Genomic DNA, 26,953 nt, shown 5'->3' with positions numbered 1-26,953 from the left:
GCCCGCACGCGTCCGCGTTGAGACAGGCCGGGTCCTCCCGCGGCTTCCACGCCCTCGCGCGCCAACTGTGCCCGGCCGCGGCCGACCCCACGCGGGCGGCCCCCTCCACGCCCCCGCCCCGCTCGCGGCTCCCCACCGCCCCCAGTGCGCAGGCCCGGCCGCCCCAGCGCGCATGCCCTGGGCTCGCGAGCGCGGCCAGCCCCCAGCCTTTTGCTTTCTACACACTCTACAACTGGGGAGGGGGCGGGGGAGGAGGGAGCCCAGCCGTCCACGTGATCCCGCCGGCCGGGGCCGCGGGGGCGGGAGCGCGCGCCGAGCGAGGCGCGGGGAGGGCGGGTGCGCGGGAGCGCGCGCACACGAGCGAACGAACGCACGAGCAAGCTGGCGGGCGCGGGGCTGGGCTGAGGCGGGCGGCGGCGGTGGGCCGGCCGCGGAGGGGGAGGAGCGGGAGCTGCGCGAGGCTGGCGGGCGGGCGGAGGATGGGGCAGTGCCCGGGCTCCCGCTGCAGCCGCCCGGGGACACGCCGTGCACCCTCCGGCTCGGGGCTTTCGCGGCGGCGGCGGCAGCGTTAGCGGCGACGGCGAGAGCAGCGTTCCCGGCTGCGCTTCTCCTCAGGCGGGGCGGCGAGAGAAGCGGCGGCGGCGGCGGCGGCGGCACACCGGTGTCTCTCCCGCTGGAGATTTCTTTCTGCTTTCCTCATCGACTGACTCACCCCCTCCCTTTTTTGAGGAAGGGTGACCTCTTCTCTGGGACTGCAAAAAATATTTTTGTGAGGAGGGGGGCGGGTGGCAGCGACAGGGTTTGCTTCTTCTCTTCTTTCATCTCCCTCTCCTCCCCCGTCGAAGACCGAAAAGCAAACCCCACAACTGCTCCAGCAGCATCCTCCTTCCCTTCCTCCGCCTCCCTTCTCCTCCGCCGCTCGCAGTTTCGCCCTCTCCTCCGCTAATGATTGCATTATTATGCTCCCCTCTCTGGGGGGTCTCACCCCTCTCGGGTCGCTCCGGAGCCCCGGCCTCCCCTGGCTGCATTTCTTAAAAATTTGGGAGCCTGGGAGTGAGTTTTCTCCGAGGCGTGTGTGAGAGGCGGCGGGGGTGTTTTCCTGCGCGAGGGGCGGGTGAAGTTCATTGCCCCCACTTTTCCCGCGACCTTTTTCGGACCCGATTTTGGTTCGGGTTGAGGGGGGACGCGGCCGTTTTCGGGGGGCGGGGGGCGCGGCGGAGAATGGCCGCGGGGAGGGCTCCCCGGAGCCTCCCAGTCTCTTGATCAAAGCATTCCGCTATTCTGATTTATTGCCTGCTTGGTGAGTTATTTTTTTTCCTCTAAAGGAGACCTGTGTGTTCAGCCATTACTTTGCTCGGCGCTGCTCCCAGGCATCTCCGACCCTTGGTGCTGTGGGGAGCCCCACACTTGGGCTCCTCGCCTCTCGCCCTCGCTCCCCGTCCCTCCTCCCCTCTCTCCGCCCCTTCCCCCTTTTCTTTCTCCTCTCTTTCTTCCCCTCTCTCCCTTCTTTCGGCCGCCGTCTCCCCCGCGCCCTCCTCGGGGCGGAGGGAAGCCGTGAAGGGGGAGGGAGGGCTCGGTGTCAATTTTTTTTGTGTGTGGCCGCGGCCGTAGCCTGTGGCGGGCGAGCGGGGAGACCCCGGCGCGGCAGAGCCATGGATGGCCCGACGCGGGGCCATGGACTCCGCAAAAAGCGGCGGTCGCGGTCGCAGCGAGACCGGGAGAGGCGCTCCCGGGGCGGGCTGGGGGCCGGCGCGGCCGGCGGCGGCGGGGCTGGCCGGACCCGGGCGCTCTCACTCGCCTCGTCGTCGGGCTCCGACAAGGAAGACAATGGGAAGCCCCCGTCCTCCGCCCCGTCCCGGCCCAGACCCCCGCGGAGGAAGCGGAGAGAGTCCACCTCGGCCGAAGAGGACATCATTGATGGATTTGCCATGACCAGCTTTGTCACTTTTGAAGCGCTGGAGGTAAGGGGGACCCCCCTCCCCCCGGGTTCCCTTTATGCGCGACCCCACTCGGCTGCGCCTGGCTCTCCTGCCTCCCCCGCCGCGCTCGGGGCTGTCTGTCTGTCTGTCTGGGCTGAGGTCTTATTGTTGGTAGGGGGAGCTGGGGGCGCGGGCAGACAGGCAGCAGGAGGGAGTCGCAAAGCCGTGCCTGGTCTCCTCGTCTCCTCGTTTCCTCGCTCGCCTTTCCCCTGCGCCCCCTCCCTCCACCCCCTCCACAGCAGATGGGCAGAAAGAAAGGGGTTCAGGCATCACAACAATGCGCCCCCTCTCCACGGAGAGCTCTGCCCCCACTCCTTCCTCCTCTCCCTCCCCAATCATGGCTTCTTGGCTGGTGGAAGTCTCTCTGCTGGGTTTGGGGCGCCTGTGGACGGTTCTCTGTGTGCTTTCTACAGAGTCATATGTCCGTGTGTGTGTGTCTGTGTAGTATATACCTTTCCCTGGTGTCCTCGGGACCGGAGACTGATGGGGTTTTATGGTTTCTTTGCGCCTCCCCCCACTACCCCCTCGAATTTTTTTTTTTTTTTTTTTTTTTTGTGAAGCTGGGGAAGGGGGCGTTTTCTCCTGGTTGGGAGAAAGGTGGGAGGAGGGGAGAGAGAGAGAAGAGGGAAGGATGGAATATCTCTCTGTATTCTGTATAGGGCTCTGTTGCCGAAAGGGTTAATTATATTATCTATACACATACATAGGCACATGTGTGTGTGTGCATGAGCAATTTAGTTAAAGGACAGAAAAAGGTATACAAGGAGGACTGGTGGGAGGAAAGAATAAAATCCTAGCTGCTATCTGAAGGGCTTGTCGCCAATTGTCCCTTTCCCTTTCCTTTAAGTGTTTTCTTTTTTTTTTTTATTTCTAAGTGATAGGCTTTGTGTGTGTCTATGTGTGTGTGTGTCTTTCTTTATTCCTTGGGCACCTGCAGTGTTGACTTCCAAACGCACATTTTCCTCCCGGCTAACTGGCTCCTAGGGTGGGGGGAAAGGGAAAAGGGAGGGAGAGGGAGACTGTCCAGGGGTTAGGAGGAAACTATCTTTGCCTGGACGGATCTCCTTTGGTGTGGTATTGGTCATTGGCCTCTATCAATTTAACCGCCTTCTTTCCTCCCCCTGCCTCTCTGTCCCCACCCCCCACACACCATGCGCACACACAGAAGGCTTTGAGATTCTGCAGAGTTGGTCCACCTTTCTTAAGCACAAAACCAACATGCAGTTTATACTTGGCTTATAGTGTTTCCTGCACCTGATGTGATGGTTTGAGGTTCCTGAAGGAAACTTTTCCCTTTCCGTTTTTTTTTTTTTTTTTTTTTTTGCTGTTATTGTGGTATTGTTTCAGATGTTCAGATGCAAGCTTTGTTAATGACAGCTTAAATCTCACGTACAGTAACTGTACAGGTTTAGACTGCTGGTTCTGTTTATGTGTTTGGGTGTCAGGTTTAAATATTCTTTTCAAAGGAAGCCTTCCTGTCAGTGTTGTCCTTTTCTGTTTGAACTGCTTTTGGTTGGGCTGCTGGTGGTGATGGTGGTGGATAGTGGCCAGTGGTTGGGAGTAAGGGAGGTGGTGGTGGTGGTGGTGGTGGTAGAGGTGGAGGTGGTGGTGGTGGTGGTGGTGGTGGAGGTGGTGGTGGTGGTGGTAGAGGTGGAGGTGGAGGTGGAGGTGGAGGTGGTGTTGGTGGTGGTGGAGGTGGAGGTGGAGGTGGTGGTGATGGTGGTGATGACGGTGATGATGGTGATATTGGCGATATTGGTGGTGGTTATAGATTTTGATGTTAGTGATTGAATCAGTCACTCTCTGGTTCTAGAACTGGTGGTTTATTGGCCAAAATTTTGAGTGTTGAGGTTCACCACTTATTAGGATAATTCCAACTGTGGCTTTAAGTTTGCGAAGGTGGGTGGTTACCGTACAGTGTGACCTCTTTCTGTCTCTCTCTCTTGCTTTAAAATAGGAATTGAAATGGCAGCATGTTCCTAATAGAACATACTGCTTGGAATTTGGTTCATCATTGCTCTCTGTGGTTGGTTTAGGAAAGTGCTTGTAAGAGCTGGTTACAAGTGGTTCTGCTTTCTGCATGGTTATCCTGGGCTGCGAGGGGCCACTAGATTCCCACAAACATTTTTGGAGGACAGGTAGGGATATATATACATATATATATATGCACATACACAAATATATATGTATAACTTATGCAGTTGTTTTTGATTTTTTTTTTTAACAAATAGGTGTTTGGGGTTCTGATATATATCTATCCATTTGGCTTTTGAGAGAAAATGTGCTTATTCCCATTTATTTTGTGCCTAAAAAAACTTGTAATCTTAAAAGAAGACCAAGTTCAAAATGTATGGTTAATACCATTTCTTTCTTTGCTCTGATTATTTTTTTTCTACTGCTTTTCTAGATTCAAAACCCAAGTTATTTTGGTTAGCTGAATACTCTGCCACCTTCATATCTAAATATCACATGCATATCTATGTGTGGGTATAAAAGGTCTAACTTTTTAAAAAGTTTACTTAAAATTCTGTAGAGAAACATACAGCAGTAGACAGACTACCTAACATCCAGGTTCAATAATTATCAACTCGTATCTCATCTTGTTTTTTCTATATTTCATCTACTCCCTCTCCCACATATGATCTCATCCACAAATACTTCTGTATGAATCTCTAAACCATAATTACTCCAAAAAACCCCAGATCCCACCAAAACCCCCACAGCAGTATTATCACACCTAAATAAATATATAACAGTTTTCTAATATCAAATATCCTGTCAGTGTTTACATTTTAAGAGGACCTTTTGTAGGGAAGCTGTAAATACATTTGTCAGATTAAAAACACACAATGGGAAATAAAAATCATCATACGTGTCTGGTTCTTTGGCAAAAGGTAGTTTTATTGGCTCTATGCTATGACATTGTGTCCATGCTGGATGGTCAGAACATATGTATATAGTGATTGTTAAATTAAAACCTCTGGTGATCCCCTGTATTTGGTTTGGAAGATTTATTGAACTATCACCAAGAAATGTAAGGGCTTATTGGGAACAGGCAACTAAACTATGAGCTTGGACAAAAATGTGTGTTGCGGGAGTGTTTGTAAAAGTTAAGAATTATTGTAGATGCTAAGAGTTATCCTAAATACATAGTATTTTTTGGGCCTTGTTTTTAGAAATGAAATCAGTTGTCACCAGATGTCATTAAGGCTGCTGCTGGTATGATATTGTGAAAAGAAACCAGAAATATTGGCTTGCACAGCTAGGTTTATAGCTTGTGCCAGTTCAGAGCGATAGCTGGCAGACGGTGGAGTAGCTTACTTTGTGCATTACTGGACATATTATTTGACTTCATGATTTTGTTCTGAGCAGCTGATTTTGGACTTCCCTTTTAAAAAAGAGGCTCCTAACTCATTATGAAATGTGCTAATATAAATAGTTCCAGTTCAACTGACTTTACTGATACTGGAGTAAAAGTGATGTACTTGCCTAATGAGAACCTGTATTTTTATCTTGATTATTTTTTGCTGTTGTTGGATTCTTTTTGGAGATGATGAAAGCTTTAGGGGTAAAAAGTTTGACAGGTCTCACATTTTGTAGGCAGTGAAACTGGCTGAGATAGTTTCATATTCACAGGGACACTTGTCTTGAGTAATTGCCCCGAAGTTCAAGTATGTGATTATGAAGAGCCTCATGATAGAAGATAAGAGGTTAGGTGAGGAGGCTAAAGTTGAACGTGGTGTTCTTTTCATTATGCAATTGAGAAGCAGAATTAACATTGGGATATGGTATATTGTTTGTTTGGATCGTGACAAGATGAGAGCAAAAATCCCCAGATATGTTGTCTGGTTTTCTTGAAAAGTACCTTTTAGCAAACAAAGTATAAATGGGAATGTTGGGGGTCTTACTACCATCACTGTGTCCTGATGTGTCAGATAGTGTGGGCTTTCTGTTATTTGGATTTCTTTTCTGTGTTGTCTCTGTTAGGAAACCATGTGAGTACGTACCATGGCTGAAAACTTGACTCTGCAAATCTGTTATTTTTCCCCTCACTCCTCTTTTGTGCACTGGGTTCTTAGGGCAGCCTCCTTTTGTACAGCTGACCAAGGGAAGCTAAGATGAAATTTGTGGCATTAGCAGCAAAGAGGCCAATTGGAGCTTTGTAGGCTTATGAAAGTAAAGGAAGACTCATTTCTGGTGGTTAGAACATCAAACCAAGACTTTCATGCGGTCTTCACTTCCTGGCTCTATTTCAAGACTTACCCCACACATCAGTAGTATAAGTGGGCTGTACAGAATTTCGTGTGCTTATAACATGCCATGTTAATAGGCTCTAACAATTTATTATGGTCAAATCACTTTTATTTAGTTGTTTAAAAAAAATTCGTTATGTTCCTTTTATCAGTCAGCAGATATTTAAGGAGTGCTGAATCTGTGCAAGGCACTACAAATACAGAGAAACCAAACATAAATCTAGCATTTTGGAAAAGTGTGCCATTTAGTTGATAAATTAAAGCCAGCACCTGTAAAATAATTTTGAAACAGGCACTTGAATACCTAATATCAACTAAGTGCAGTAAGCTTTTAGAGACAGGCTAGTGAGATAGGCTGAAGTGTTCAAGCAGGCTTCCGGGGGAAGATGGGACCTAGAAGGGTGAAGTGATTTGGATATATGGGGAAGGAGTTGGGACTGGGGTTGAGTTCTGAAGGAATAGTGAAGTAGGCACAGGAACAAGATGCTATGTAGTTAGTACTTGGGGATAAGGAAGGACTGATGGAAATGAATACAAAGGTAAGTAAAGAGTGCTTGTTAGTGGGGCAGGAAACCTGTGGAGACCAGCATTCTAGGCTTGGCCTGACTAACTAGTATGGCCTTTGGAAGTTAACTTTCTAAGAGCATCATTTCTTTTATCCATTAGTGGAGAAGTTTAAACTAGTTTAGAGCAAAGCTTCTCAAGCTGGAAGGGAACATAGCTTTACAGGATGTTCATAAATGGTGTTCTAGACTGAAACAGAGTGATCTACCCTGAAATAGATTTTGAAACTTGATGGGCTAGACAAAATTAAATGGATGCCTTGTTCTGCTAGAATTAAAAGTCTATTGTGTGAATGTGAATTTTGAGTATCAGAGAAGGCAATGTGGTGTGCCTAATTTCCCAAATCTATTTTGACCACAGAGCACTTTTATTCTCTGCATTGTAATCTATAATCCAGTATGGGAAGTGCTAGAAAAGATCCAAAATAAGTCCCTCCAGATCTTGGAATTTGGTGATCTCTGAGTCTGGGGTGAGTGGGCTGATGGTAGACGACTTGGAAAACCAGGCACAGAAGCTTGTAGTCAGTGCGTGGGAAACTGCTACTTAAGCAGGAGTGGCAAGGGGAGTGAAAGTGAGGGAGATGTAAACAGAGAGGGAGACTAGTCCATGTCTTTTCCTGCTCCCCTTTCCTGCTGGATGTCTGCCTTTTTACTGATTGTTACCAATCCCACCATGAGGTGCATATTGGTGATTGAGTCTCATTAATAGCTCTTTCAGTGTGATGCTGCTACCCCAATTTTGTTGCCACCGAGCTGCCCTTCAGCCAGTGTTTTATCCTCTCTGTCCCTTGTAGTTTCACGTACTGCTGCTTTTTAGCAACCTGTAAAAAAGGTTGCATGATGAGAAAGGAGGTTGACATTGTTGTTAAAACAAAGATTTCAAATTATCTGCCTTTGGCTTGCTGTATGTGAAGTGGTAGTTCAAAAAAGGGTCAGAATCTCTTTTTTGCTGTTACATAGCCAGGAAAAGCTGTGGAACTGTGTTTTTGTTGCATTTTTCACTTTATATTTTGGAAAATTTGGCCATGGGATTATAAAGTAAATGGATCAGTTCTAGCATTATACTTCTGAAAGTGTGCTTTGCTTTAGGATCTGAGAAGGATTGGGAGAATTTGGAGGAAAGGAAGGGTATGAATAGTGTGTGTGGTTATGAATTCAAGTATTTTACTGTACTTACTGAATTTCAGTATTTTACTCTGTAAGGCAGAGCATCTCTTGAGGAGTATTTATGTGAGATGAGGTTAAAGGTTGTGATATGATGATTCCATGCAGCTTGTGTTAATTGTGGAGATTAACTACTTGTGCCTTTTTTTGGAATTAGAATATACATGAATCCATGAATGTAAAAAATGAATTGTGAGGTTAGGAATTGAGCCTTTGATCTTCTCTGAGAGTAGTTTTCTGTAGTTTTCACTGTTGAAAAAGGGTTAAAAAACAGCAGTAAACATAATTCAAGGAGTGTTGAGGATGTTGAAGAGATTCTGAGACTTTTCTACACCACAGTTCTATGTATTGTCAAAGCTAAATGGTGATTATTTAGTTTGAAAGAATGTTAGGATTAAAAATAAGGTCCCCAGATGGAGACAACAATAGTTAAGGCTAGCTATTAAGGAATAATTTAGGTCTTAAGAGCTCTGAGATTTGGAAGCCTTTGGACGAGGTGTATGGCACTTTGTGTGTGTGTGTGTGTGTGTGTGTGTGTGTGTGTGTGTGTGTGTGTGTGTATGTACCTGTGTGCATGCAGAGGGCGAAGGACAGTGGGTTAGTGGCTTTACATTTTATTTTATTTTACTCCTATCCTGTATAGTAGTCATGATATATACTAAATGCAGCCTAACTTTGTAAAAGTGCTTGATGCTGTTTTTTTCTCCTTAAGAAGCAACTTCACTTTCTTTTTTTTTTTTTTTCCCAGGATTAGGATTAAACCCAATATGCTATAGATGTAGGATTAAGAACCTGGTAATGGAATAGCAACTGTTAGTTTTAGAAAGTTCTGAAAAGATTCAGGTAAATTTGAAAACTCAGATCATTGAAGTTTAGAAGAGCAATATGATAATTAATTTGGTAAAACTTGAGACAGGAGAAGATAAAAAACAATTAGGGACTTTGTGAGCTGGAGCAGAACTGTTTTCTCTTATGTAATCAGAACCTGTTCCATGAATGTAGATCTTTCACCTCTGGACAGTGGAGAGAACATAGAATTCAAGACTGGTGAGACCCTAAGTGTGTCTTCTTTCTTTCAAATCTGAGCTGTGTTCTCCTTCATTTCTTCTAATAGAATTGCAGAGTAATGATAGTTTCTATTATACCTTTGTGTCTGTTGGTATACAATCGATACATATTGTGAGGTCACAAAGAATAACCCTTTTTTATGCTGTTAGTGTGAGGAGGAGAGGAGTGGATTTTATAGAATTTGTCTGCTTCTGCTTGTTTAGGAAGAGACGAGACAAGTGCAGGTTTCTATGTCTTAGTCCTCTTCAGGTCTCCGATTCCATCCATTGCAAGGGACTCTAGAGCCCGAAATCATGTGAATTGGTGCCTTCTTTGAAGGTGTTTATTTCACGCATTAGTGTATGTGGCCCTGTTAGGGTCCAGTTAGAGTCCCCGTTCACCTGCTGCCTACCTCCCTCCTTTTTGTCTCTCTCCTTCCTGTTCTTCCTCCCTCCCTCTCTTCCTTTACTGAGGTAGAGCTATCAAAATTATGAATGCCATTAATAAAAGGTAATGCATTTAGGACATTGTGGATGAAACATGGACATTTAAAAAAATTTTAAATTTCGTTATTTGAACTGTGACAATCTGCTTGAGGAACTCTAATTTAGCTCTCTAAAGTTGAATTGCTTGCCATAGCTTTCTTAGCTGTTACAGCTCACTTTTCTGATTTCCCAGTTTGTATCTAAATTCTAGTTAGTTTGTTTGCCAGAACAAACTTTATAAATTATCAACTACATACAAATATTTTTAAAATGGCTTTACTGTCATTTTAGCTTGTCACTGTACCTCACAGTGCTATATCTCCTTGTTACCTCTGGAGACCTGGAAAGCCCATGTGCAGTAAAATGGAGTCACAAGAGAAAAGTCCACAGTTTGTAAGTAATGGAAAATTGCTAATGCAAGTTGGGAATCATTTTTGGCAGTGAGTCTTTAAATTGAAAGTATTGTGTGGCTGCTATTAACTGAAGCACAGCCTGCAAAGATAGATTGTGACTCTTGGTTGTATGGGTGAAATCTGATATTTTCTATTTTTTTCTTTCTTTTCTTTTCTTTTTCTTCAGGGTCTTACTTTGGTTGCCCAGGCTGGAGTGCAGTGGTATGATCATGGCTCACTACAGCCCCGACCTTCCTGGGCTCAGGTGACCATCCCACCTCAGCCTCCCAAGTGCTGGGACTACAGGTACATACCACCATGCCCAGCTAACTTTTGTATTTTTTGGAGAGATGGACTTTTGCCTTGTTGCCTAGGCTGGTTTCAAATTCCTGGGCTCATGCAATCTGCCTTCCTCAGCCTCCCAAACTGCTGGGATTACTGACGTGAGGCACTGCACCCAGCAAGAAATGTGACATTTGCAAACAGTAGCTAAGTTCTGAACCTGAGACTGAGTTTAAGTCATTGCCACTGCAAGTTGTGATGACAGCTGAGGGATCTCATTTTCCTTGTTGTACCCACTGCTGCCCTCCTCTGCAGCACAAAACCAACCTCATTTTAGATTTTTGTAAATTTTCTGATGGCAGTAATATTTTAGAACTTACCAAGAAGAATTAAGAGATTACAATCCCATATTGTAAGTATTTCTTAACTGTTATATTGAAGTAGACTTCTTTTTTTTTCTTCTAGATCTGTTTGTTTAGTTATACTTGCTGGCTAAAGGTTGCTGGTTAAATGTTGTTTAGTGAAATGTTGTTCTGTAGTTAAAATCTTTACAAAGAATAAAAGTAAGAATGAAGATGTGGATAACACAATAATTGAACATTAGATGATTACTCGTTTTCCAGCCATGTGATAGAAATTCCAGTGACTTCCACCCATTCTCTCTGTACATGTTCAGTTGACAAAGATCATGAAGGTCCTGGACTGTGCTTTTCTACGAAATGATCTTATATTATTGAAGTGAAATTATGCTTCGGAGCAAAAAGGGAAACAAGGATTTGATAAGTGTGTGTTGCTGCATATTGTGGTTTGCTCCCTCATTTGTTACGGTGGTCGCTTTGATTACTTGAAAATTACAGTTTTGGGATTAATCTGCAGAGTTAAATCTTTAGGAGGTATCCTAAAGTTAGGACGTAAACTTTTTCAGAGCAGTCTTTTGATCCATTTTATTCCAGCCTTTGCTAGTTGATGTGTTTTCTAAGCCCTGTGGCATCAGAGGCACAGATGTTGTCTTTAGTGATGTAGTGCTACTTCTCGTTTTGCAAATGAAAACACAGCCCACAGGGATTAATTGACCTGTTCAAGATCACAATGGGAGTTAGAGGCTCTCACGGTCTGTGAATCTAGGGGACTGCTCTTGTAAATTAGTACTGGGGAGTCCCAAGGAATGGGAACCTTGGAGGATGATTTGTTTAAAAACAAAAAGTCTTACTACGAATGTGGATGAGCATCCATAATTGTAAAGCTTCCCACTTCAGCTAAGAAATGTTCTGATTTATACATTATCAAGAACCTTTAAAAAGCATTGTTCTCTCCCTGCACTCTCTCCCAGTATATCACCCTGAAATTTATTGGCCTTTCTCTGTAGGTACACTCATACAGTTTTTAAACACTGCCCGCCACCTCCCTTTTATAAAGATGTAAATGAAAAATATTAGGGTGGTTTCTCATCATTGAATGTCCAGTAGAAAGATAAAATAATTATTTGGTTGTGAGATGACCTTAATGTGGCCCACTTAAAATTTTAACATAATTTCTTTGTGTAAAATATTTTCTTTAGCCTAGCAATCCTGGAAACTCAGAGCAACTTCATAACATTGGTGGCAGGATTTGTGGAGTGAGTGAACTTTGGAGTATAGTGGAGTTGAAGGCTCAACCAAACTTTTCTTCCGAAGAAATACTCAAAATATTAAATCCACATGATATGTAGACTAAGGCATCTTGCCTGTTCAGTGCTGAACCAGAACATTTATAACAACTGTTTGTCTTGTGTATATATTTATAGCCATTCATATAATGAAAAGAAGTTTTCATGGGATTGTAATAACATATCAAGATGGATGTAATTAAAACAGAAGCAGATTGACACCCTGAATTAAATGCAAACCATAAACCAAGATACCTGAACATTGTGCCTTATATATTTGCTGCAGGGGGCAGTCAGCCAAATATGCAAATAAAAGACATTGATGAATTTCCCTGGGTGTGTATGTGGTCCAACTATTTTATTAATCTTTTATCAAGCATTGTTTAGATTTGCAGCAGCAATGGAATGTATTAATTTGGCAGACCAAATAGCTTAGGACCAGAAAGTAGGAAATAATAAGGGGAAGACATGATTGATATGCTGTCCTATAAATAACACATGTGACTGACAAAGGGGCTGAGTAATCTTTAGATCTGTGCTTCATTTCATTAATGGAGTTGTTAAACCAGGATGTTTGAGTTCAACTTCAATCAGAGAGACTCTGCCTCCCGTTTAAAATGCAGGCCTATCTCTAGTTACACTCTGGACTGATATGTTGACAAAATTGGTGTAAATCGAATTTTTGTAAATTGTATCAAATGCACCAGGGAAATCTTGCTGTGAAAAATACGAGTCCTTTTTATCAACTATAGTACTCCTCCTCTCTGCAGGGAGGCTGGGATTTTGGTAGAGTGAGTCTCTTTAGATGGGCATTGCTTCCTCTGAGACAGTTTTCTGCATGTGTTCCCTGTGCTCCTGCAAGACTGTGACTGCGAGATTTGCATTTTCTCTTCAGGTTTTATACTTCACTTGGTCAGTGCTTCCAGGAATAATTGGTGGTGATTTGAATAAGCCCGCATCATTCAGATTTCAGAGCTTGGTTTTCAAGTGCTTGCTAAGGAGGGCTCCCGGCTATGAATATGGAATATGATTTCCATATCTGTTCCATTGGGGAGTCCAGGCATGTCATAACCACTTCAGAGTCATGATTGTACTGAGACACCCTAGCTATAATTTTTCTATATGACAGTTCAGTTTTAAAATTGTAAAGATGCCAAAAGCAGGGCTGCATTGTTATTAGGGAAGTCAGTGACATCTGTTATATCTTGTTAACCAGGGGAGGAAAATGCTTTAATCAAAACATCTAATTATGCCCTATGAACTGATGAAATATCCTTTGCTAAATTTTTGGAATTGGTCTTAATGGAAGAAGCTGGCCTCTATTGGAACTGTGAAGTAAATTTACCCTTTTTATTTGGAAGAATATTTATCCCTAACTGTAGTGACATAAGGATATTTTAATTTTATCAGATTACTATTATACTGTGTCTTGAAAATAGTTATTTTTCAGAAATTGTTCAAGCCAGCATGACGTTTTCTTTTTGTGTTCCCTGACTCCCTTAGCATGTGAGGCCCCCAGAGGGAGTTTGTATTTCCAGATGTGAACCTAAGAGGATATGTGGTGTCTTAGAGCCACCTGGGGAGGGAGCAAATGATAATTGCAGGTGAGATGCAGAGGGATAATTCAGCCGTGTGCTGGGAGGTACAATTTCACACCTGAATGTTGAGACTCGCTGTGTTAGACACTTGTGTTGTTTTAAAATGTTTTATTAGTCTAATATAGAAATGGACCAGATTGTTTCAGGTCACCTTCAGTTGAAAGAATATAAATGTTTTTAAATACTGAAGTATAATGTGATTCCAGAAATGGTTCCTGTGTTTAAAAGTAGTTTTACATATATCTGAAAGCATTAAAAGCTGTTTAACTCAGCATATCTATACTGCCTCTACCTTTCTTGATAACTTTTTAAAAATTGTAAATTATTTTGGCAATGTGGCTTTCCACTTTGGATCATTCAAGCTTCAAACTATCCAGTAAAACCATCCTTTTATCTATATTTCAAAGCTAGAATTAATTTTTACTATAGCTATTACTTGTTTCCAGAATCACTGATGATGATAATAATAGTATTAATGATAGTATATTACTGATAATCTTAGTGCTGGGATATGGATTATTTCTGAGAAATGATTAGGTCTGAGAAATGCTTTATTTCTTAGCTTTGGGGGCATTTCATCTAACATGGTTTTCCCATGTGTGGAGATCTTGGGGCTTGCCTGAAGGAGTTTTTGAAGTGTTGACTGTGACACTGTGGGCTTCATGTTTACTTTGGGATCTGGTGGGAAGTTGAAGTGCTGTTAATTTTTCTTGGTCTGTTTTATGCTTTGTAATGGCTTACTGTGTGTTCCTTGGGAGTTAGGACTGGAACCTTGGAAAAGAGAGCCAGAGTTTTCTCCTTTATTTATTTCTATTTTAAAACTTTTTTTTTGAGACACAGTCTCGCTGTCTTGCCCAGGCTGGAGTGCAGTGGTGCATCATGGCTCACTGCAGCCTTGACCTCCTGTGCTGAAGTGATCTTCTCACCTCAGCATCCTGAGTAGCTGGGACCATAGGTGCATCTTACCACGCCTGGCTAATTTATTATTTGTAGAGACAGATTTTCCCTGTGTTCCTTAGGCTGGTCTTAAACTCCTGGGCTTAAGCGATCCTCCCACGCTGGCCTCTCAAAGTGCTGGGTTTACAGACGTGAGCCACTGTGCCTGGCCTTGTATTTCTAATGTATTGTTATTCTCCCTGTTTTCTCTGCCTAATGTAACCTCTGCACTCTTTCTATATGTCCTTCTGGGGATATTTGAGCCTTTCAGAATTGTTGCTTTCTTCACTCAGTAATCTCTGCATAGTAGGTACTCAATCAGTGCTTATTTACAGTTGATAAAAATTCCATGAAAAGAAATTTTTGAAGAGGGAGCTGGTATTTACTATTCGTCTTGTGCCAGGCATTGTGCTAGCAATTTTGTATTTGTTACTTAGATGCACCCCATGAAAAAAGGAATAATATCTCTGTTTTATAGTTGAGGAAACTAAAGCACAGAGCCGTTAAATCAACTTGGCCAGGATCAGTACGAGAGGCAAGAAATGTAGTAGTTTTTGCCTGACTTGAAAGCTTGGGCTCCTCACCCCTTTACTCATTTGAACACAGATGCATTTTGTGAAAGATTGCCGCATGGTCCGTAGTAGACCACATTTGTTCCTTGTTGTGCTGAAAATTGTTACAAAGGATTTTCTAGGTACAATAATAGGAGTTAGGGAGGGAAGAGTACTTGTTGTCCAGGACTTTATTTCCTTTCAAAAGTTGGAGCTTACAGTTAGGTTGTTGCCACTCATACAATATATCTGTAACATAGTCGTCGTTTTTTCTCTCTCTGTGTCTTTTTCACTGTTTCTCCCTATTTTAAAATCTGACCTTTTCCCAGGTCAGATTATATTACTCAGGTAGATTTTAAACCGTTGTCAAAGGCAAAGATTCAGGCTCATGATATTGAGGGTTATCGCATGTCAATCTCTTTTCTAAACCCTTCCACACATTTATCTCACTGAATTCTAAAAGTAGCTCCCTGGAACACAAGTATAAAATTGGAATAGGGACTGGCAGGCTCTCACAGATTACTGTGCATATAAGCTTATATTCTGCTATAGATTCTGAAGTATTTTGTCTTGTCTGCTTTTAAACTATTCTGTGAAGCAGCACTTCTCTTGAGAATCTATTCCACAATAACAGAGACCTTGTTTTGAGGGCAAGGTGTTTTCTTTTTTTTTTTTAAATCTATTAAAAACTCTTTTCTTTCTGATAAAAGACCACACTAGCTCTTTTTGCTTTTCTTGGTATCTGTATCTTGAAGATACCAGGTGACAAATAGTCTGTTGATTTCCTGTGTCATTGTTTTCTTTCATTGTTCTAAGCAGATTTGCAAATTGTTCTCCCCCATTTCCCATTCTACCCTGTTGAGGTTTGTTTACGCTACAAAGAGTATGCTAATGAATGTGACTGTTAGATTTGCTTCTTTTTTTTTTTTATTTTATTTTTATTTTTAAATTGAGATAATCCAGAAAGATGGAATCCAGGAGAGGAAAGCAGCTTCTACAGTGAGTGGAAGGGAATAGAGAGAGATGGAGTTTAGGAGGGGAAGACAGGCTTCCAGGAGCGAGTGTTCGAAGGGGACTCCAGAGGGAAAATCCAGGATAGAGAAAAACAGCTTCCATGAGCATGAGAGTGTTCGTGGAAGGGGATCCAAACATGGAGTCCCTAGATTTGCTTCTTAAGGAAATCCCAACTGCATTTAGAGAACTGTACATTTTTGAGAAGCCCCCTCCTCATTTCCCCTGGGCTAAGATGGACTTCACACAGTTCATCCCCTAGGACTTCAGGATTCAGAACTGGTCTATTACCATTTATTTACAAGGAAGGGGTTAGTATAAAGACACACACACACATAGAATATCCTCACTGGGCCTGAATTTTCTAAAGATTTCTAGATATGAAGATCAGTCAAATTACTTCTCTAAATTAGAGTCACCCTCTCTGTCTCTCTCTCTCTATTTTATTTTTATTTTTTTAAGAGTTGGGATCTCACTTTGTTTCCCAGGCTAGAATGCAGTGGTAATCATACCTCACTGCATCCTGAAACTCCTGGCCTCGAACGATCCTCCTGCCTCACTCTTGAGGAACTGGGCCTAAAGGTGTATGTCACCATACCTAGCTACTTTTTTAATTTTTATTTTTGTAGAGATAGAGGCTTGCTATGTTGCCCAGGTGTTCCCAATCTCCTGGGCTCTAATGATCCTCCTGCTTCAGCCTCCCAGGTAGCTGGGACTACAGGTGTGAACCACCATCCCTGGCTAATTTTTTTGGAGGAATAGAAATGGAGTAGTCTTGCAGTGTTGCCCAGGCTGGTCTAGAACTCCTGGTCTCAAGTGCTTCTCCTGCCTTCACCTCCCAAAATGCTGGGATTACGGGTGTAAGCCACTGCGCCCATCAGAGTATCTCTTTGGAGAGAGGTGGCAGTTTCTTCTTGGAATCACCATGCTCTGAGACACATAGTCTTGCCTTTCTCCAACTACCTCAGTAAATACAATTGCCTTTTTGTATGTCCAAAATGGAAATAACATACTAGAGTTCTGTTTTTACAGACTGTAATTGTTGGGGAGACCCAAGTCAAAACATGTTCTTTGAAATTTAAATATAAATGTAAAAATATGATATAGTAGGAAACATACTTTAAGTCCAGGGCTTTAATGGTGATCTTTTGTGCTTTAATTTTATATATTTGTAAAATACGAGTTCTATATTGCCTCTAGGGCCCGTCCCAGATTGTAAACTCTTAGATAGGAACTGTGTCTTTTTTTGTTTTTGAGAACAGTTCCTTGTGTCCTTCCTTGCCCCTCTGGTGGTCTGTAATACCCCTGTTATGATATTTTCAGTTAAAGAAACAGTGTGAAGATGGGCTGTCAGGAATGGGTGTCAGTTTCACTTCAGGGTAGTGGGTGCCACCTATTTTCTGTTTATAGGTGAATATTACTTTAGCATTCTTTTTTTTTTTTTTTTTTTTTTTTTTTGAGACAGATTCTTGCTCTGTCGCCCAGGCTGGAGTGCAGTGGTGCAATCTCAGCCTACTGTAACATCCGCCTCCTGGGTTTAAGCAATTCTCCTGCCTCAGCCTCCTGAGTAGCTGGTATTACAGGTGCACCACACCTGGCTAATTTTTGTATTTTTAGTAGGCACAGGGCTTCTCCATGTTGGTCAGGTTGGTCTCGAACTCCTGATCTCAGGTAATCTGCCCACCTCAGCATCCCAAAGTGCTGTATTGCAGGTGTGAGCCACCACACCTGGCCTGTTTTAGCATTCTTGTTGTAGATTTCTACATCTGCTGCCCATATTTCAGCTGTACTCTTATTTTGTTTAGTATGATATACCTGGGATTAGGGACAGACAAATATGTATGCTCAGCCTGATCTGGAAATTACATTGTTATATGTTACAACTCATATGGCCATTGTAAAATGGTTAGTACTGCATATAATTGCCTTTCCAATGATGTGTTTTGTCATTACTTCCATCTTCCAAGAAGCACTCCTGTAGTATGCTGACAGCAATAGCGTCATTAGAAAACATATGGACATGCAAAGGCATTAAATCGTCTTTAGTTTAAGGATTAGATTACAGTGTTAGAGGATGGGTCACCAGGCTTTCAATTGATGACTCTTGCTTAGTTCAGCACTGCTAGACTGGATAATAGAGATTTGTGAAAGTCCTGTTGTCTGCTGAGTGTATTTCATATCTTCTTTGCAATTGTGAGACGGTCCTTTAGCTGTGTATAAGTCTTGATCACAGTTTTGCAGTGTTTTTTTCAACTATTCTTGTCCTGTGCAGAGTTCTTTTCTAGGATGCTCCCTCAACTTCTGTTTTTCTGAATGTGAGCCCAAAGCAGGCTAAGCCAGGAATTATTTTATTTGGGGGTCATTTAGATATAAAAAGAGACTAAGTGGTATAGTCAGGAAAGTACCATGTGGCTACCATGTCACCCAAATATTTCCTCCCTTGTATACCATCTGTCTCCACAGGAATCTCAAGTTTACCTCCCTTCTTCCTTTCCCCGCTTATAAGCAGTGGGATTATTGCAGCCTAGAGGCTTAGTGGTAGGTCCCAGAAGCCCAGGGATCATGTGATAGAGCATGGAAAGAGACCACCCCCTGAATCCTGTCCTTTGTAGTTGGATTTTTTCCCCCCACAACTAGATAGGTTTACTATCTGGCTGTAGATATTCTAGGGATGCAGCAGTTGTGGGGCATGGTATGCTTTGAATTTTCAGGGTCCTTTTTAGCAGTTGCCAGTGAATAGTAAGTGAAGTCACAGAATGGAACATCATTCATCAAATTTAATATTCTTCTTTGGAGTTTAACAGAAATAATGTGGATTTGGGAACTTTTAGAGTGATAAGGGACTTTGGACATCCTCATGGGCAGTGGTTTTGGGTACCTCAGGGTATGCTGAGTCATTTGAGGGGAGATCCTGACTTTATTCAACCAGAACTCCACCTTTACCTGTTTTATATATTTGTGTATTAGGGTATAATATTCTCTTTGGGAAGAAACAGGTGTCTGGATTTGTTTATTCTTTCATTCAAAAAAAATTATCGACAGTTTCTATGTGCTAGGCAGGCACTATTCTAGGCACCGGAAATACCATAGTGAATAAGAAAAAGTAGGTATCTGTTCCAATGGAGTTTATATTCTAGCAAGAAATGGGGGGACATATTATAAATAAACAAATATATAATATGTTGGGAGGTGATGGGATTTTACAAAGCAGGGTAAAGGAAGAGTGAGAACCTAGCACGGCAGGTCCTCAGATAACATCAATTCTTTTCACTATGATGTTGCAGAGGAAAAAAAAATTAATTCCTGGCCAGGGCAACTGTGTGGAGTTTGCACCATCTCCCCATGTATGGCAAAATTGCTTTCGTTATGCATTGTGTCACATATACTGAGAACTTACTTGTATGTGTATGCTTACTTGCTGTTTTATCTAGGGTGGGTTAGATAAGGCTTCTCTGAGGAAGTGATATTTGAGCAGAAACCTGAAGGAAGTGAGGGAATAAGAAATACAGATATCTGGGAGAAGAGCTTTGAAGGAAAGGGGAGAACAAGTGGGAAAGCTTTGAGGAAGAAGCAGTGGTGTGGTGTGTGAGCAACTTAAGAGACGTTGGTGGCTGGAACGGAGCCACTGAGGCGGGAACAGAGGAGAGGGGGGCTGCAGTCACTTTAACTGAGTGATACCAGAAGCTTAGAAACAGCAGAAAGCAACTGTCCAAAGCCCTCATTTTCCAACTGAAAGTGTTTTTGAATTTCCCCAAGGTCACCCAGCTGATGTTTAAACAAGAGCACATCTGGAGCTCATTTTATATTCTTTTATCGTAGTTTCTCATTTTACCTTATGCCGTCACTCCAGGCCTTAGGAGACACGGGGCATCTTTTTGGAGACAAGATTTGTGTCTCCTTTTCTGTTAATGGGTTTGGCTCTTCCAAGAGATGTGCTTCAAGAATATGCAGAATTCCAGTGCCCAGTCATCACAAATTGGGAAACAACTTTGCCAGTGCCAGAATCACCACCATTTGGGTAACTATTTTAACGACAATGGCTCACGTTTATCACAGGCTTACTGCTTGTGATATTTGTTGTACCCAGTGCTTTACATGCATTAACACATCTAACCCTCACAATAACTCTGTGTAGTAGGTAACATTATCATTATTATTTTAGAGGTGAGGAAATTGAGGTTTAGGGAAGTTAAGTAATTTCTGTATGGTCTCATAGATAGAAAGTTGTACAGTCAGGATTTGAACTCAGACTATCTGCATTCTGTGCCTGCACTGTGCCTCTGACAAAGAGGAGGGGGAAGAGCTTGTCTCTAGAGAAACTTTCATTGGAATACGCTCCCCTCACCTCCATTTTAAGATGGCTCTAGGGCCTAACCCTGGGAGTAATACCAACTTGTCACAACCCACTTCTTTGACTCCAGATGTTAGTTTGTATAGAGGATTTCACAGCCAGTCTGGCTCAGTATTGGCAACTTTGCTGATTTTAGGTGGATTGCTGGTTCAGCAGGTACTTTTGGTCTTTCTGAGCTGAGTTTGACTGGAGCATTTTTCAAGACCTGCACGAGTATATTACAGAGTACGGGCCAGTGTTTTCAAGTCAGCCGACCCAGTTTTAATTGGTATTTTTTAGCCCCAGTGAAATAAAAGCCCCAGACACCACCAATGCCCATAATCCGTAGGAATGTAAAATCATTTTTTAAGTACTGGTGCTTTTGAAGACGAGTACACTATGAGCTTGTTTTAAATAGATTTGTCTAAAAATATATGGATACGTATATATATGACTATGAAATATTTTCTAGGTATAGAAAAGTGTAAAGTGTAACATAGCCAACGTCCATGTACCTACCACCAACTTTAATAAACCTTATGACTTCAGTATGATTTTCTTAAAATTGTAGGTTATTTTTAGTGAGGAGGAACTATGGTCAACCGTAAGTTTTAGAGCCCAGGATTCTCAGATGTGGCCACATATTATAATACCCTGGGGATACCTTAGGGAATTTTTTAAAAGTCCCTGTACCTCTGGGAGGGTGCAGGATGCCCTCACCTCTATCATGAGAACTTTAAAAAGCTCCCCAGGGGATGCTATTGTACAGTCAGGGTAGAGACCTACTGTTGGGAGGTTCTTTTCTTCACTGAGTTGTCTCAGATACCTGGTACCAGCCGTGTATGGTACTTGTCGCCTTTATTTTTCATTTTCTTAAAGCTCTTTTTAATGTGGTTCTACTTTTCAAGATTCTGGGGGGTGATATCCTGGGGAGCTCCTCTCCTTAGACTCTTCTCTCTTCAGCACCATATGATGCGAGCTGGGTATACATTTACATATTTGTTGCAAAGCATAAGCATCAGGTACTTAGACAGCAGGAGTGAGGAATTGGAGAGGGGACTGAGAAATGTTGAAAGTGTTGAAATGAGTGAAAGTTATAGTGTTACCTTGGAAGTCAGTGGGGCTGCAGGGTTTCATTAGAAAACATGGAGTCACATATACTTTCACAGGAAGGCTCTGAGCTGTGGGATGGTAGTTGGTTTTGGTCTACATCACAGCTTTATCAGTGAAATATGTGGTAAGATGTACAGTAAGATGTGCCCTGCCACCAGAATGGTCAGTTCTCTGTGGACACGTCCGTGACTGTATCATCTTTCAGAAGTGCTGTCAACTGTGTTATGTGTGGCCTAATTATCCTCTGCGGGCCTTGGCTCCTTGCAGCACCTCCATCCCTGTCTGCCCACTCATTCATTCAACAAATAGTTGCTGAGTTTCTTCTCTGTGCCAGGTTCTGTTCTAGGCATTGGGGATAAAAACAGTGAACTAAACAAAGTTTCTGCCCTCAACCAATGACATTCTGGGGATGTGGGGGAGAGATGGGTGCGTGGGTGGTGTTACATTCTGGTGTCGCATTGTTTTTTGATGTGTCTAACAGAGAAAAAGATGTGTACTGTAATTCTTCTTTAGAGGGCTCTAGGGGAGCCATTTGGTAGGTAGGGAAATGTTTTGCCTAATTTGGTTTAAGTTATGTTTTTTTGATTCTGAGGATTTTTATTACAAATGCCTTTGTGAATGTATTTCTTCAAGAGAAATTAAGTGCTGAGACATTAAAGTTTGCAGGGACCTTTTGAATTGGTTGGATTTTATTAGCAGCTTAAAATGATAAGCTTGATGTACAGCTAAGATTCAAGCTTAGGGGAGATGCTGAAGAAATGATGATACTTGATTTTCTTTCTGCTTAAAGTGGAATCCGCTAATCCATCTGTGCTCATAAATTTGAGAGAAGGAGGTCAGAAAACGAAAGTTTATTTCTAGGGCTCTCTACTGGGCAAGGCTATTAGGTTACCTTCATTGAAAACACTTAATTGGAAGTGAAACTTAAGTCGGTTACAGTCGTCCAGAGCTGTCCAGGGAATTGGGCACTGATGAATACCATCGGATGGACCCCAGAATGCCTTAGAGGTGATGTTTGGAGTTAGTCAATAAAATGGATCTTGAGAAGAAAATGGGAAGTTTGAGGAAAAAAAATTATTGGGAAGGAAATCTTAAAGCTTTTGAGTGAGATGTTAGATGGATGAAGGAAACAGTGGGTCATATGATTTTCTTTCTGGATTGCCATCTTCATCAGATATTGTTGACTAAGGAAAAAAATTCCCAGCATGTAAGGACTCTATAACCTGTGAGCTCTTAAAAAGTATCATCTAAAATACTAAAAAAATGAGAACATGTTTCACTAGCTTTTGATTCCTAAAGTAGATTTTGACTTCTGGGTGTGGGAAGGTGGGTGGAAAATGAGTTTTTGTTGTTATTCAAAGGCATGAAACACTTTTACCAGTTTGTTTTCCTGGTGCATTTAGAAATTTGTGGATCCTTGGGGATGGTGTATGCAGGCAAATAGAGAATTCAGTACTTGTGTATCTGCCTGAATCCACAAGTTTGGGTATAAAGGCAGGGACTTGGGGGTTCACGGGTGTGAAGGTTGTACACAGAACCCATGCAGAGAGTTACAAGATCTTTTTGTTTCCCCTTTGATTAGAAAGAATAGGACATGAAAATACTTAATTGTCAACTTTGTCTTCACCATAAGCCCAGTATTGATGTACCAATGATAATAATAATGAGAACAAGCATATATTGAGTATTGGGTATTCTAATTGCTTATATCAACTAATGTAATTCTCACACAGTGGTCCTATGAGGTTAATGCTGTTATGATTCCTATTTTAAAGGAGAGGAAACTGACACATAGAGTTTACAGCCAAGGGCGAGTGTGTCAGTGGTGGAGCCTGTACATTCTGGCTCCAGAGCCCGACTTGAACCACTACATAAGGGAACTAAATAAATGCTTCTTAAGAGTTTTATTCTGATGTTACTTTTACTGGGACTTTCACTCTTTTCTACCCTACCCCCCGACTCACCTCTACTTTATCTTTGGATGTCTTCAGAGACTGCAATATACCTTAAGCTTGGACCTTATTATAGATGAGAAAACATAGATCTAGAAAATTACATTATATAATTGTTCTGTATGACCTAGTGAGTTGGTGGTAGAACAGGGATATGGAACCCAGGTTTTCTAATATTTAGGTCACTGCTTTTCCCACTGCACTGTATTGCTTCCATTAAAAATATTTTAAACATTTAACCGAACTAAAAATTTATGAACTTAATTTGTGTCACCTGTACTTCCGTGGATGAACTAGATTAAAATAACTAGGTACTGTGAGATTTTGCTCTAGGGAGGAGGGTGGTAGACATTTTAGGAACTAACATTTGCCTCTGGGGTTATTTGACCTTCTCCTGAGGATGTCTTTCTAATCTTTGGTAGGCTTACTTAAAAGAGAGGGGAAAGTATTTGAAGACATACAAGAGCCATTCTCAGACTTGAGTTTTTTATGATCTGTGGGTTTATGGAAGGGCTTTTTTTTTTTTTTTTTTTTTTTTTTTTTCATTTAGGCCTTTTTTAACTTTAACCTCCAGTGGGACACAATTAACTTAAATCTTAAAAAAAAAAAAAAAGCCTTAAATACAAGCCTTCTTTAGTTATTGTCTGGCAAATAAGATTTTACAAGAAGGTTGAAAGAACTGCCTTGATTATTGGTGTTTTAGACTTTTCTGTAGTGTAGTTTTTTGTTTTTGTTTGTTTTTTCTTTTGGTCCTGTGATTCCTTTTATTGTTACCTCTTTCCTTGGCTAATGCTTTGTTTAAAAACAAGTGCTCTGGTATTCCAAAACAAATTATCCAGCGGGCTTCCCGATTGTGTTCTCAGATAAAAGACCCCAGGGTAGTGCTCTTTCTAACTTTGCATTTCTGTTGCCTATGCATGCCTGAGAGCAGAATTCAGTTTATTAGGTAACTTTCAACCCATTTATCTAAAGTGAAGGAATAAACATTTGAACTGGGAAATGTGGATTGGATTTAACCCCTCTAAGAGCTGTAATGGGAACCTGGAATGTAATGAGTAGAGTTTTGTCTAGAGTTAGATACTGGGGGCTGTAGTTTATCTTTGAGTTTTTAGCTGAATGACTTTAGTCCTGTCATTGAACCTCTGGAAATCGAAACTTTCAACAACGTAATAAGTGATAATGAAAATAGGGAAAAGCTCCTAGACTGTGCTGTGGAAAAACACATGTTCAGATTTTACCAAAGACCCAGAATCACAGTTTCTATTTCTAGATTTACAGGATGGGGTTGCCAGTAGAAGTTACATAGTGATTATAACATATCAGCTTCCTTTTTAGGGAAGATGTTGTAATTGTGAGAAAAATATTTACAAAAGCCTTGGCAAAGTATTCTTTGTAGTTGGTAAGAGAACACTCAGTTATTAAAGTTTCTTCGAACCTTTTCCAAATAATTACTTTTCCCCCTAAGGAATCCTCCCACCTCAGTCTCCTGAGTAGTTGGGACCCCGGATGCTCATTACCACATCTGGCTATTTAAAATTTTTGTTTGTAGAGATGGAGTCTCCTTATGTTGCCTGGGCTGTATTATACTTTTTGTCACACATATTGGGTATGAAGAATTTGGAGTAGGTAGTTTCAGACTGTTGCAAACCACACATTCTTGCCCTGTGCAGTGGTTTCTAAACCCAGTTGCACATCTTCACCCTGTGGTAGCTTGTTAAACATTCTGATCCCTGGGCCTTGTGTCTGATCTACTGAACATTAATCTCTGCTGTGTGGCTCTGGAACATTAGTTTTTTCTTTTCTTTTTTTTTTTTTTTTTGGTGGGGAGGCGGGGTTCAAGGTTTCGCTCTGTTCCCCAGATTAGAGTGTAGTGGCAGGATCATGGCTCACTGCAACCTCAAACTCCTGGGTTCAAGCAAATCTCATGCTTCAGCCCCCCAAAAAGCTGGGACTACCACCTCCATGCTCAGCTAATTTTTTTTTTTTTTTGGTAGGGACAGGGTTTAGCCATGTTGCCCAGGCTGGTCTTGAACTCCTGTGCTCAAGGAATCTAGCTGCCTGGTCTCCCACAATGCTGGGATTACAGGTATGAGACACTGCCTGGCCTGGAACATTAGGGGGTGGGTATGGGTGTGTGTGTGTGTGTGTGTGTGTGTGTGTGTGTGTGTGTGTGTTTCATTAAGTTCCAGTATAGAAGTTTTGGAATCACTATAAAATATTTTTGTTTTCCTGGAGCAGTGGTAATGGTGGTGGTTTACAATAATTTATTTCTGTGCTACGTAACTTTTTTGAAAAGGAACGTTTATGTGTTTTTGGTTTTAAAACCGTATTTACTGTGAAATAGACACATCCTGGAAAAAGTGTAGTGTACCCCTCAATGAATTATCACAAATCAAATGCCCAGGTAACCAGTGTTCTGGTAAAGAAATAGAACATTGCCAAAAGAAGAAAAAAGATTTTTATTACATTCCTCAAATTTTGTCTTCTATTCCTCCTCAAATCCCAAGAAATTAGAGATACAAGTAAAGGTTAATGAAACAATGTAATAAAGTATAAGTGAAAAAGCATTGTCTTTTGGTACGTGGTGCATCTTAATTCTCCTTCAGTAAGTTTTTGGTAATATTAAGTTTGTATTGTTTATCTATGTTTTGATTCAGCCTTAAGTCAGTTCTGGACAGTGACTATTAATGCTCACAGCTGATATTAAAATATGTTCTAAGATCTATCTTTTCTGCAATCTGTTTCACTGAAAATATTCTCATGAGTTTTGAAAATGCATAAGGACAGATTATCAGCTCTGACAGTTCTGACTCTAATAAACAAATGAGTCTTGTCATTACTGTCCAGGTAACTTAAGAAACATGTCTCAGTGGCCAAGTATCTTTATCTGGTACATGATAAAAGGTTGTTTCTTGGTTTAGAAAAAAAAAAGTTCTCTCTCTTCTCTATCCACCGCAGAATAATCTCTCTTCCATTCCATTCCAGTCGGAACATTTAAAGCCCTGATGGCTTTTCTTTTTTCCACTGAAGAATCATTCAATTCTTAGTGAGAGAAGGTCTAGCTGTATTAAATAGCAAGTTTGCCCAATTTCTTTGGAAAGGGCAATAAATTCTTTGGAAAGGGATGCTTATGGTAAAAGGACGTCAAGCAAGCCTTGCACTTAAGCTGTGTGCAAGTGGAGGGAGAGAGCTGTCTGCAGCCACCTGCCAGCAGCTACACATCTGTGCTCTGCTTGCAGGCATGTAGGCTCTGTGGATGTGAGAGCTGCTCCCTTTCCCTCCCTTCTCGTACTCCCCCATCTTAGTGATCGCCACTATCAACTAAACAGGTGACAAGACTCCAATCACCCTGCCCTGAATGGCTCTCCATCTTCCCAAAAGTACACCAGAGGCCTGTTTTGTTACAGTACATTGATTAAATATTCCTGTGTGCACAAAGGAACTGAAATCTGTTATGGCACTCTACAGTTATCTGTCCATTAATAGTGGAGAAACTACTGCCAGTTTTCTCCCGTCTGTGTCCCCCCTTTCTTGTCTCTACTACACAGATTCTCAAAGGTGCCAGTAACAGATAAATTATCTGACCTCTGCTTTCAGGTTTGTGTGAAGCAGGAGGGGTGGTGTCATGCTCTTTGGTGAGGCATGTCGTTGG

At 42.0% G+C, this 26,953-nt stretch overlaps 1 protein-coding gene across 4 annotated transcripts in view; it reads left to right on the top strand.

Annotated features, from left to right (window-relative positions):
* The first annotated feature begins 486 nt into the window (after window positions 1-486).
* The window catches only part of AUTS2 (activator of transcription and developmental regulator AUTS2), a 1,219,271-nt gene continuing 1,192,804 nt past the window's right edge, over window positions 487-26,953 (top strand). For 2 of the 4 annotated variants that reach the window (XM_064375625.1, XM_064375624.1), the window contains exon 1: window positions 1,832-1,961. In XM_064375625.1, coding sequence (XP_064231695.1) covers window positions 1,929-1,961 — 33 coding nt within the window. In that variant the 5' untranslated portion in view covers window positions 1,832-1,928. Of the gene's footprint in view, window positions 1,962-26,953 lie in introns of all 4 variants that reach the window. The other 2 variants (XM_012449080.3, XM_064375627.1) reach the window with 2 other exon arrangements.

Source organism: Aotus nancymaae, unplaced genomic scaffold, assembly GCF_030222135.1.
Source record: "Aotus nancymaae isolate 86718 unplaced genomic scaffold, 86718_ANA_hifiasm-v0.15.2.pri h1tg000012l, whole genome shotgun sequence".
Classification (NCBI taxonomy): Eukaryota; Metazoa; Chordata; class Mammalia; order Primates; family Aotidae; genus Aotus; species Aotus nancymaae.
This window is presented reverse-complemented; position numbering and strand designations above follow the sequence as displayed.